The following is a 13,272-nucleotide window of genomic DNA, read 5'->3' as shown; positions in this document are numbered from 1 at the left end:
TTTTTTTTAATTATTCGATTGCAAAAAAAGTTGTGACAATATGAAAAACGCATATAAAAAAAGCAAGTAGTGATTTACAAATTTATTTTGACGTGTATTTCATTGCAGACAATACAAACACAAAATATTTCATGTTTTGTCTGATCAACTTCATTTCATTTGTAAATATACATCCTTTTCTGACCTGTAGACATGCAACACGTTCCAAATAAGTTTGGACAGGAGCAATTTAGGGCTAGTAATCAGGTAAACTGGTTAACTAATGATGTGATGTGAAACGTGATTGTAGTTATGACTTGGTACAAAAGCAGCATCCAAGAAGGTCTAGTCCTTTAGGAGCAAAGATGGGCCGAGGATTGCCAGATTGGCAACAAATACGTGCAACCCAGGCTCATTCTGAAAACGTAGTCCCGGGGACGTTTCTGGAGACCGCGAAATACGTCGCGGGAGGTACGTATTTTTGCAGTTTTTGTTTTCGCGAGTCCACGAGAGGCCGCTGTGCGCGCTTTTTCCCGCGCCGTTCTCGCGTAAACCCGCTGGAGGCCGCTGTCGAACGACCTTCCACCTGTCTGCCTGGATGACAGAATGATTGACCGTGCGACCGGCCAATCGGCTGACCCACCCTCCTCCGTCCCTAAACCCAACCAACGACGATTCACAAAAGCCGTCCAGAAAAAGAAAAGCCCTCATCTGATTTTTACCACGTTTTCGGATTTTGACTACATTCTCACCCTATGATGAACTTGTTCGCTTCATTTTTTGGATTTTGTTTTTGTTCTCTTACCTGATTTCTGGAACCGCTCTTCCCCGGACTCGAACCCGGTCGTCGTCGTCGTCGGGAAAGCCCTCCACACGGAGGCGGCAAGCGCCGGAAGGAACGGCGTCACACCGCCACGCAGCATTCGCTTAAAAAAATCAAATGCAGCCATACATACCCCCGGCTACGTATTTCGCGGTCTCCAGAAACGTCCCCGGGACTATGTTCTCAGAATGAGCCTGGGTTGAATACGTGAGAAAATCATTGAAATGTTTAAAAACAATGTTCCTCAAAGAAAGAGAGGAAGACATTTGGATATTTCACCTTCAACTGTAACATCATTAAAAGATTCAAGGAAGCTGGACGAATTTCAGTGTATACAAGGGCGCAAGCCTAAGCTGAACAACCGTGATCTCCGATCCCTCAGGCAGCACTGCATCAATACCTGTCATTCATCTATAAGCAATATCACCACATGGGCTCAGGACTACTGCGGCAAACCTGTGTCAAGTAACACAATACATAGTTACATCCACAAATGCCAGTGAAAACTGCACTGTGACAAATGGAAGCCCTATGTTAACAGTGTCCAGGAGCGCCGTTGACTTCTCTGTGTCATGGTCCATCCCAGATGCCTCTGAGCCCAGTGTATACATGTGACATGTTAGATGAATCAGTATTTCAGGTGTTATTTGGGAGAATTGGATGCTGTGTGTTCCGGATCAAAGAAGAAAAGAGTCATCCAGACTGTTACCAGCAACAAGTCCCAAAGCCAGGGTCTGTCATGGTATTAGATTGTGTTAGTGCCCTTGGCAAAGGTAACTTGCACTTCTGTGATGGCACCATTAATGCTGAAAAGTGCAGAGATTTTGGATCACACCACATTCTGCACACATTACAGAGTCCTGGCTGCGGAGGAAGAGGATACAGATACTTGACTGGCCTGTCTGCAGTCCCGACCTGTCTCCAATAGAGAATGTGTGGTGCATTTTGAAGCTCAAAATTTGACAAAGACTCCGTACTGTTGCCCACATAAAGACTTGTTTGCAGGAAGAATTACACTTGAAACACTTCATCACTAGGTGTCTTCATTCCCTTAACATCTTTTAAGGGTTGTGAAAAGGAATGGCAACATTACAAAGTGGTAAATGCTTCACTGGTCCAACTTTTTTTTTAAATGTGCTGCAAGAACTAAAATTGGGAGACATTTAAACAAGAAACGCATTAAATAATGTGTTGCATTGTCTGCAATGAAATATAAGTCAGTCATTTTTTTTATTCACACCGTCCCATCTTTTCCTGATTTGGGGTTGTACATGAAAATAGCGCTTCATGTTTATGAGCCTCCAGCTAGTGTGAGATCATTCCCCTGAGATGGAGTTCCGACTGGGCCTCTGAGACGAAAACAATACGCCCTGCTTTATGCTGACGGCGACTTGAATTATTAACACTAGAGTGATGCTCAATTAACAACATCTGAAGAGACAAGGCTCTTCAAAACAGGATGTGAAGGGTGGAAACACAAAATATACACACAAAAACAAAACAAAAGTCTGTTCCATTGAGACTGGATTATTTTTGTAAACTGATGTTTGAGCAACAGACTGAAGTAACAAATGAAAATCATGAAATATTAGATCAATTTTATACCCATAGCATGCAGGTATTTGCTAAGAGGTTAAACTTTATTAAAGTTTAAGCCATTTTCTCCCAAGATAATATCGGTTAACTAATAATTGGATCACTGAATATATTAACTGAACAATCCACTCCATTTTAAAAATAGAAATGTAAAAATTTTAAATGTAAATGTATAAAAGTCATTTTCAAATCAAGTTAATTTAGCGTACATTGATACTATATACATATTACTATTCTAATAAAAAATAATAATAAACACAGTGATATTGTAAAGCATTATTATGATTATATTCATTCATTTTCTTTTCGACTTAGTCGCTTTATTAATCTGGAAACATCCATACACACTCACTCACACTCATACGCTATGGACAATTTAGCCTTCCCAATTCACCTGTACCACATGTCTTTGGACTGTGGGGGAAACCGGAGCACCCGGAGGAAACCAACGTAAATGCAGGGAGAAAAGGCAAACACCGCACAGAAACGCCAACTGACCGAGGCTCGAACCAGCGACCTTCTTGCTGTCAGGCGACAGCACTACCTACGCCACTGCGTCACCTATTATGATTATATTGTGTGTAAAATAATTGTTTTTACACTTGACTTTACATTTTAAAATGCTGTTAAGTATTATGTAACATTCGAGCTCAATTTTCAGTGAATTCTCTCGATCTCCTAGGCCCTGGTATACTTCACAATTTTTTTTTGTTATTTGTTTGAGCCCAGAAAGAAGTTCAAAAAGGCTGAGTGGCGGTAAACGGTTTTCAAACCTTTTCGACACCTCCACGCTGCAGTGGGCTGAGTTGTAAATGTGTCCCGCCACATTTTGAGGACTCCCAAACACAACAACGATTGCGTTTCTGAGAGAGTAACAGTTTCACATAAGGCAAACATCCTTCTCCTGAAGTGCATGGACACAAAGCACATCAAAGAAGGCGGAGCTCCAGGACACACCCCACTGATTGTGTAATCGTCACGGATTAATGGTAGCTCAATGGTGTTTAGAAGCTAAAACGAACTCCCCCAAATGTTCACTTTGGTGTGCTGTTTTGAACTGCCGAAACGAACTTGGCAAATAGTTAATAGTTTTATAACTCATCTCTAATAACTGATTTATTTTGTCTTTGTCATGATGACAGTAGATAATATTTGATTAGATATATTTCAAGACACTTCTATACAGCTTAAAGTGACATTTAAAGGCTTAACTAGGTTAATTAGGTTAAGCAGGTTAGGTAATTAGGAAAGTTATTGTATAATGATGGTTTGTTCTGTAGACTCTCTGAAAAATATATAGCTTAAATAAAATTAAATATAGCTCAATATTGACCTTAAAATCGTTTAAAAAAATAAAAAACTGCTTTTATTCTCGCTGAAATAAAACAAACAAGACTGTCTCCAGAAGAAATAAATATACAAATTAGATATGATTTGCCCACAAATATTTACACTTACACACATTATTATGTTGTGTAACCTGTTTTAGAAACGTCTCGTGAAGCGATTGCTGTTGTACAAGATTGGGAATTTTTTTGCGATAATAACAATCGGCTGCATATACATAATCACTCAAATTACACGTCTACCTCACACAAATATAAATAATTTGGTTTAAAATATTGATTTTTGTCGAAATATTTTATTGTTATTGAACACGAAGCTTCCATGTTTATGCAATTTCTATTGCAAGCGACCGTTATTTTCAAATTAAACAGACAACGTTATACATTCATACTGCTTATTGGACGGCTTTTTTCCACAGATATATTAATATATTTGATTATTGTCTTCCCTTACATATACAGTGTGTAGCAAGTGTCTTGAGCAGGGTTGCTTAACGTTATATGATTGTTTTAGCCGCTATGCTATCTAATATTTTGTCTTTGTCATGATGACAGTAAATAATATTAGACTAGATATTTTTCAAGACACTTCTATACAGCTAAAGTGACATTTAAAGGCTTAACTAGGTTAATTATGTCAACTTACAGTAATTAGGCATGTCATTCTATAATGATGGTTTGTTCTGTCGACAAGTGCTTCTCAACTGGTGGGTCGCGACATTTTCAGTGGGTCACGGAGTTAGTGGTCAAAAAAACAACAACAAATATTTCATTTTTAACTTATTTTGCTTATATCGGACTTTTATTTTGAAATGCGCGCGTGACAACCGTACCGTTTGACATGTGAAATTTAATTTAATTATAGCAACAAATATGTTGAAACGCAAGTACGACCCTGAATATGTAAAGTATGAATTTACATATATCGACGACAAAAAAGGCTTAACACCTCAGTGTGTCATATGACGTGAGGTGCTCTCACAAGAGAGCATGAAACCTTCTATTAGATTAGATTAGATTAGATTAGATTAGATTAGATTAGATTAGATTAGATTAGATTAGATTAGATTAGATTCAACTTTATTATCATTACACATGTACAAGTACAAGGCAACGAAATGCAGTTTAGGTCTAACCAGCAGTGCAATAGCAGCAAGTGCAGGATACAGGTATAAGTTATGAAGTGCAGTTATAGAAAAACTATGGTGATATTTACAGATGGATGTACTATCAACATTATATACAGGTTGTATTAGCTATGAACAGATTTACAATAAATGAATATATGTACAGGATGCTATTAATAATCAGGAGTGTGCAGATAGATAAACATAATTACAAATGTCCATGTGCAGTGGGTTTGTCCAGTTCAAATAAGTGAATCAGTGCAATGAATATGTGCAAACTTTAAATGTGCAAATGTTAAATAGTGCAGTGATTGTGAGGAGTATAAGTTAGAGGAGTGTGGGGGTGTATCGGGGGGGCAAAAGAGTCAGTGAGGGGCAGAGTTCAAAAGGAAGACAGCTCTGGGGAAAAAGCTGTTCCTCAGTCTGCTGGTTTTTGTCCGGGGGAGCCTGAAGCGCCTGCCGGAAGGCAGGAGAGAAAACAGTCTGTGAGCAGGGTGAGAGGTGTCCTTAAGAATACTGCGTGCTCGGCGCAGACAGTGTTTCTTCTGGATGTCCTCTATGGCTGGCAGTGTAGTCCCTGAGATGACTACTAACTTAGAAACCTAACATCGCAGTTGCATGGACAAACCTATGGACTATTTTCAAAGACGACTCTAATAGCTGAGGGCATTTTGTTAAATGACAGCAATAAAATATTCTTTATTTCTAAGTCTTGGTGATTTTCTTATGATTTATCTCACTACTTGTGTATGTTAACAAATAAATATTAATTATAATCCCTAAAATTATACTATAGTTCCTAAAAATTGGGGTCGCGGCTTGATGACCATGTAAAAATGTGGGTCCCATGGCCAAACCAGTTGAGAACCACTGCTGTAGACAATTGAAACAAATGCTTAAGAGGGCTAAAACTATTGACCTTAAAATGGTTTTATTATTATTATTATTATTAAAACTGCTTATATTCTAGACAAAATAAAACAAATCAGACTTCTCCAGAGAAAATGAATATTATCAGACATACTGTGAAAAATTTCCTTGCTCTCTTAATCATTGTTTGGGAAACATTTGAATAAGAAAAAGAAATTCACAGGAGGGCGAATAACAGTCACTTCAACTTTATAAAGCATATCAGAAATGTATAAACAGATGCTGTATGTAGTGCTTAATAGACTTAAAACTACAGACAGTATTTAAAGTCAACATGAAATCCAAACAAAATCCAAAGCACTTTTAACACTGACTGCGTTTTAGTTCATGCTGACAGGCAATTGTCTTTCACATCCAATTTATCAGTATGAAAGAAAACACTAGAACACACAAACTGTCAGCAGTTAGTGAGGGGAAGTCAGCAGGAGCCCAGTGCTGTAAACACAAGCCAAAATCACACTGTCCTATAAATACAAGCCAAAGAGGAACCTAATGACTTCCAAAAAAGGCTGAATTTCTTGATAACACAATGAGAGAAAACGCATGCAGATAATAGTGGCCTAATTTATATCAATTGCCTATTTTCATGCATATTTCGTAGATGTAAACATGTCTGTATAATTAGACATATGGAAATTTTTGGGTGGGCACTTCAAAATACTGTAAATAATTATTCATTTATTTTCTTTTCGGCTTAGTCCCTTTATTAATCTGGAAACCCACGCGAACACAGGGAGAACATGCACACAGAAATGCCAACAGACCCAGCCAGGGCTCGAACCAGCGACCTTCTTGCTGTGAGGCGATTGTGCTAACTACTGCGCCACCGTGCTCAATGAAATAGCGAAATAGCCTACTGTAACATCTGCGATTATATAAAATAAATAAATAAATGCAACATATATGAACACATACAGACCCTTACAGTCTCTGATATGTTACTAATTACAGAAAAACTACACACAGCCCACATTTAGTCCTTATTTGGGTTCAAAAACAACCCGCAACATGTAGCCCACAGTCATTCCGAGTTCATAATAGTCCAAAAGGTGATGATAATAGTTAAACATGGCAGTTTGATCATGTTTTAGGTTGCTGAAAGAATCATTTGCTCCTTTGTTTTTTCCAGCTTCTCCTTTGCTTTTTGGCGCGTCACTCTCTCGTTTGTCAGTTTCTGAAAGGATCGGATGTCAGAAGCACTTTAATAAATCACACGCACGTTATTAAAATGAGCTCAAGAAGTTCGGTATTTCAAATCTCTGTAGAAAGTGAAACCGCTCGCACTTTTAGACGGCCTCGTGACACAACAACAGGACATGGCGGATTTAGCTCTTCTTGGCTTTGTGGCTGTTGATCACGACGACAAGGTTTACTTGAGCTCGGGTCAATCATGGCTCGTTATTATATGTATATATTATTACGGTGTAATGTCTCGGTTGTGTATTTTAAAATGGTGCTTCCTTTGTTTTCATTCTCCTGCTTCTTCGAGTGACGTATTTCTGTAAACCAATAGCGTTCAGCTGCGCATCTAGCTCTGCCTTTTGATACCTTTTTTTCATGCTAGGTACCCTTTGCAAAGGGTAACCAAAAAGTGGTACGATACGATTTGCTTTTAGGTACTCTTTTACAGTGGAAATGGCCTTAAAAGCGTACCGAACTGAACCGTACCGTATCACTCAGTGGAAACGGGCCAAATGTGTCTTTAACGTAATAACTAAAGTTAAAGTCCACATGAACCAGAACGCTTTGTTGTTTGTTTTTTTCATATCGTGATGCAGTTGCTAGAGAATGCAATATTAAATGAGAAAACAGTGGGCGTGTCTTGTTTTTTTTCCGACTGCGAGCTGATTGGATGTAGTAAAGTAGGCATTCAGAAAGATGGGGGAAAGGGTTTGGGGAGAGTTCATTCATTCATTCATTTTTTTTTCAGCTTAGCCCCTTTATTAATCCGGGGTCGCCACAGCGGAATGAACCGCCAACTTATCCAGCACTCAACACTCATACACTACGGACAATTCACCTGTACCGCATGTCTTTTGACTGTGGGGGAAACCGGAGCACCCGGAGAAAACCCACGCGAGTGCCGGGAGAACATGCAAATTCCACACAGAAACGGCAACTGACCGAGCCGAGGCTCGAACCAGCGACCTTCTTGCTGTGAGGCGACAGCACTACCTACTGCGCCACTGTGTCGCCTTGGGGAGAGTTATTACAACCTAACAGACTCCTCCTGCTCACCATTTCTGTTTGTTGTCAAAACCGACAGCTACAGGGGGCGTGGTTAGGTATGTTAGCCACACCCACTACCTCAGAAAGACCTAATCTGAGAATTTAACTGAAAACAAACAGGAAGTGCATTTTCAGATTTCAATTAAAGATCACAACGACGAACTAAACTTTTTTTCTTGATAACATGCACAGATGAATTGTTCACCACAAAACTAGAAATATGAGCTCACAAAATCAATATGCTTAGTTTTGATTTCATGGGGACTTTAACTTTGGCAGTAATTGGCAGTAATTGGCAGTAATTGGCAGTATCAAGAAGTTGTTTGATTGGACAAAGAGCAAGTAAACAGTAACACATGTCCAGCTTTGTTCAGGAAAACTGAAAAGCAGCCCTTCATCAAGCTCCACTAGCGAATGCTCAGATGCCCACAATGGAGGTTATTGAGGTGTGTGTGTGTGTTTCGGGCTCCAGCTGTCTCTCTGTTCTAAAGTACCTGGACAGGGATCCAGTAACCAGCAGGGCAGCTCGTTTACAGCCCTCATCATGATATGTGATGTAATGAGGCCATTAGATCCTGCTAATAGGTTGTCGGAGCAGTCAAGCGAAAGAAAAGGCTGGTGGATCAGTTTGCCCACTGCTCTCAGGGTGGTCGAATAACACTGCCATTGAGAAAAGGTCAGGTGTGTGAGGGGTGCAGGATTCACTCACGCTGACTTCCAGATCATTTTTTTAAACAGTAGCTATGTTTCCATCAAGAAATTAGGGAAGTGGGTGGGCGCTGGTCAATCGGTGCTTTTGAAAACACTATTGGTTGGGTTTAGGGATGGAAGAGGGTGGGTCAGTCGATCAGTCAGTCAGTCAACAGCGGCCTTCGATGGATTTACGCCAGAAGACCAGCCACAAATGGCACTTATGAGAGAAATTTGAGATCTGAAAAAGCGTACACAGCGGCCTCTTAGCAAAAACAAAAAGTGCAACTATATATATATATATATATATATATATATATATATATATATATATATATATATATATATATATATATATATATATATAATGTATTAAATGTTTCGCTGTTTGTTCATGATAGTATACATTAATACATATATTTTTTGTTTTGTTTTGTTTTGTGTTTCGTTTGCGAATTTAAACAATGTTTTGTTTTGGTTTTGTGTTGTTTGTTTTGTTTCTTTTGTTTCTTTTGTTTTTGTTTTTTGTGTTTCTTTTGTTTTGTTTATTTTCTTTTGTTTTGTTTATTTCCTTTTGTTTTGTTTATTTTCTTTTCTTTTGTTTTGTTTTTTTCTTTTGTTTTTAGTGTTTCTTTTGTTTTGTTTTGTTTGTTTCTTTTGTCTTGTTTAGTTTCTTTTTTTGTTTTGTTTTTGGGTTTCTTTTGTTTTGTTTAGTTTCTTTAGTTTCTTTTTTGTTTCATCTTTGTGTTTCTTTTGTTTTGTTTAGTTTCTTTAGTTTTTTTTTTGTTTTGTTTTTGGTGTTTCTTTTGTTTTGTTTTGTTTGTTTCTTTTGTTTTGTTTATTTTCTTTTGTTTTGTTTTTTTCTTTTGTTTTTAGTGTTCCTTTTGTTTTGTTTTGTTTGTTTCTTTTGTCTTGATTAGTTTCTTTTGTTTCTTTTTTGTTTTGTTTTTGGTGTTTCTTTTGTTTTGTTTTTGGGTTTCTTTTGTTTTGTTTTGTTTAGTTTCTTTTTTTGTTTTGTTTTTGGTGTTTGTTTTGTTTTGTTTTGTTTGTTTCTTTTGTCTTGTTTAGTTTCTTTTTTTGTTTTGTTTTTGGGTTTCTTTTGTTTTGTTTAGTTTCTTTAGTTTCTTTTTTGTTTCGTCTTTGTGTTTCTTTTGTTTTGTTTAGTTTCTTTAGTTTCTTTGTTTTGTTTTGTTTTGTTTCTTTCTATTGTTTTGTTTCTTTTTTGTGTGTGTTTTGTGTATTGTATTGTATTGTGTTGTGTTGCGTTTTGCTTTGTTTTGTTTTGTTTCATTTTGTTTGCAAATTTAAACATCTGCCATTGTTGAATATTCTAGAAAGCTCTGTATGTGTGAAAGGGGCTTAAAACTATAGCTTGAGACCTTTTAGCTTAGCTTAGCATAAATCATAGAATCAGATTAGACCATTAGCATATGTTTTGTTTTGTTTTGTTTTGTTTTGTTTACAAATTTAAACATCTGCCATTATTGAAATGAAAGAATAGCACATAATGAAATTAAAACAACGCAATAACAAAGAAAGCAAAAAACAGGATTGTTTTTTCGATAGCTGTTCATGCTTGTTAAAATGTCATCTACTCAGCAAAAAATATGTACAGAATATTATTAAATAGCACGCAATGTGATAATTTCCTCTAGCTGCCCATTAGATGAAAGGCACACAGACCCGGCTGGAGGCAGGTTGCCTTGGCGCCTGTTGCTGAGGGAACGGGTCCAGAATGCTGTCACGATGATCATCCTCTATCAGGTGCAGCTGATATATGCAGGAGCACAGTGCAAATGTCAGCTAATTAAACTCTACACACTTGACATTTCTCACCTGGCCTCACCTGTATCTGAAGTGCTCTCTACTGAGAGCTCTCTACTTTGCTTGTGCAAAAATCCTGCAAACTGTCAACAGAATCTCCATACTTTCATTTAAATAGCTGACTTTTAATAGTCTGTAAATTTCAGTTTAGCACAACAGGAATGAGTTGAAGCATCTGTTTTGGGTTTGAACATATGTCTTCATGCTTCCTACATATTACAGAATCTACAACACGAAGAATCTTTCAGAATTAAATAGAGCCTCATACACTAATATAAGAAAGTGCTTTTTTTCCCTCTCCCATTATTATTTGTGCGTGTGTGTATGAGTGTGTGTGTGTGTCCAAATTCATGGTTATTGTAATGCATTGTACGTGTTTTCTTATATTAATATAAATATTCGTTGCTTTCAGTTATTTCTGCCACCTAAAAGGGATTTGATATTGCTCATACATAGCATTTTGACAGTAAAAACTATCATTAAAGGAACACGTTTCCCCCACTTTTTTGTGGTGGTGGGGGGGGGGGGGGGGGGGGGGGGGGGGGGGGGGGGGTTTGTAGTTTTACAGCTCTCCTATAGTTAAATATGGATCTCTGGGACTGGCTTGAGACCTTTTAGCTTAGCTTAGCATAAATTATAGAATCAGATTAGACCATTAGCATCTCTTGTTTTGTTTTGTTTTGTTTTGTTTTGTTTTGTTTTGTTTTGTTTTGTTTTGTTTTGTTTTGTTTTGTTTTGTTTTGTTTTGTTTTGTTTTGTTTTGTTTTGTTCTGCTGTTGCGACCCCTGATAAATTAGGTATTAAGCTAAAGAAACAACAATGAATGTTTTGTTTTGTTTTCAAATTAGTACATCTGCCAGCATTGGAATGAAAGAATAGCACATACTAAAGCCCCTTTCACACAGTGAAACACATATTTATCGGTTTCACACATATTTATCGGTAAATATCTCTGGAAAATTGCTGGTAATATGTGGGAAAGGGGCTGGTGTATGTGGGAAAGGGGCTTAAAACGCTAGCTTAAGACCTGTTACCTTAGCTTAGCATAAATCATGGAATCGGATTAGACCATTAGCATATGTTTTGTGTTTGTTTTGTTTTGTTTTGTTTTGTTTTGTTTGTTTTGTTTTGTTTTGTTTTGTTTTGTTTTGTTTTGTTTTGTTTTGTTTTGTTTTGTTTTGTTTTGTTTTGGCAGTTCATTCCACTGTTGCGACCCCTGATAAATCAGGGATTAAGCCGAAGGAAAATTAATGAATGTTTTGTTATGTTTTGTTTTCAAATGTAAACTCTGGCTTGAGACCTTTTAGCTTAGCTTAGCATAAACAATAGAATCGGATTAGACCATTAGCATCTTTGTTGTTTTGTTTTGTCTTGTTTTGTTATCAAATGTAAACATCTACCAGTATTCAAATGAAAGAATAGCACATAATAAAACTCTGGCTTGAAACCTTTTAGCTTAGCTTAGCATAAACAATAGAATCGGATTAGACCATTAGCATCTTTGTTGTTTTGTCTTGTTTTGTTTTCAAATGTAAGCATCTGCTAGTATTAAAATAATTTTGAGACTTCTTGTTTTGATTTTCATTTGGTTTGCAGCGTTTTTAAATGTTTAATTCACTCAAACAGTCAGCTGACTATCCAATCGATCTGCCCTCATCCAGTTATCCACTGACAGAACTAAACCCTACTTATTTAGTCTTTTTTTTTGGATTTGCCTCTGATTTATGTCAGTCTCAATGTTAAAGGAGTGATCTGCTGCTTTATCTGTATCATCACATCTTCATTTCACTCAGCTGAATTCAATATTGCCTTGACAGCGGTTGACATGACAGAAAAAAGCTGACCGTCTGTGCTCCTCAAAGCACACTGTGACTGGCAGGTCTGTAATTGTATAGGACACATTTTCTGGATCAACCTGACCCACATTTAGTTGTTTTCCTCCAGTGACACTGCTTCTTTTGGCTTGAGCTTCTCATCATTTCACAACTGAGAGGTTAATGTGATGCCTTGCTTGTTTTCTGCTGTATCCAGATGAATTGTTAGAGTGGTGCGTCAACAGATCATTTGTCCTAACTCAACTGTATTTATGTGTTCACAGAGACATTAAGCCAGACAACATTTTACTGGACGAGCACGGTAAGCCCCAAAGATACTATAAATCACCATCATTTCTGCTGTTGCTGCATTTCTATTACTATTGCTTAGCTATTTAGAGATCAAAATGTGCAACACAGGCTCATTGTGGATATGTACCCCTGTCTACATTTCTGGAGATTGCGTATTATGTAGCCAGAGGTACAGCCTTAAAATGAATGCTACGTGGTGGTACCACCGACAACTTCTGTTCATTTTAGCGCTACCAGCTAACCACCTACCTCATCTTTTCCGGTTACCAGGTAAAAAACATAGTTAAATCACACAACCGTGATGGCTTGTCTTTTTCTAGATTGTTTTTGAAAACACTATCGGTTGGGTTTAGGGAAAGCGGTGGGTGGGTTAGTCGCTTAGTCAGTCAGTCGACCGCAAGCTGACCAGGGGTGTAATTTCCAAACAACGACATAACTCTCGGCTGGACTATCATAGTATGATGCATCGTTTGGGAAAAGAATGATGTAGTGATGAGTGTTTCCCAAAACTGTAGTTGCTCAGTCGCAGATCTTTTGTTTGTACCACGTTAGTTATAATGTAAATTGTCCACATTGGTGCTCTAAACGGGGTGGAGTAACAA

At 37.6% G+C, this 13,272-nt stretch overlaps 1 protein-coding gene across 1 annotated transcript in view; it reads left to right on the top strand.

Moving 5' to 3' along the window:
- Positions 1-13,272, top strand: part of stk32a (serine/threonine kinase 32A) — a 103,493-nt gene that overhangs the window by 38,317 nt on the left and 51,904 nt on the right. Inside the window, exon 6 of the mRNA XM_056446517.1 lies at positions 12,643-12,680. Within this exon, the coding sequence (XP_056302492.1) occupies positions 12,643-12,680 (38 nt within the window). The remainder of the gene's footprint in view (positions 1-12,642; positions 12,681-13,272) is intronic.

The sequence above is a fragment of the Danio aesculapii genome, chromosome 21, assembly GCF_903798145.1.
Source record: "Danio aesculapii chromosome 21, fDanAes4.1, whole genome shotgun sequence".
NCBI lineage: Eukaryota > Metazoa > Chordata > Actinopteri > Cypriniformes > Danionidae > Danio > Danio aesculapii.
This window is presented reverse-complemented; position numbering and strand designations above follow the sequence as displayed.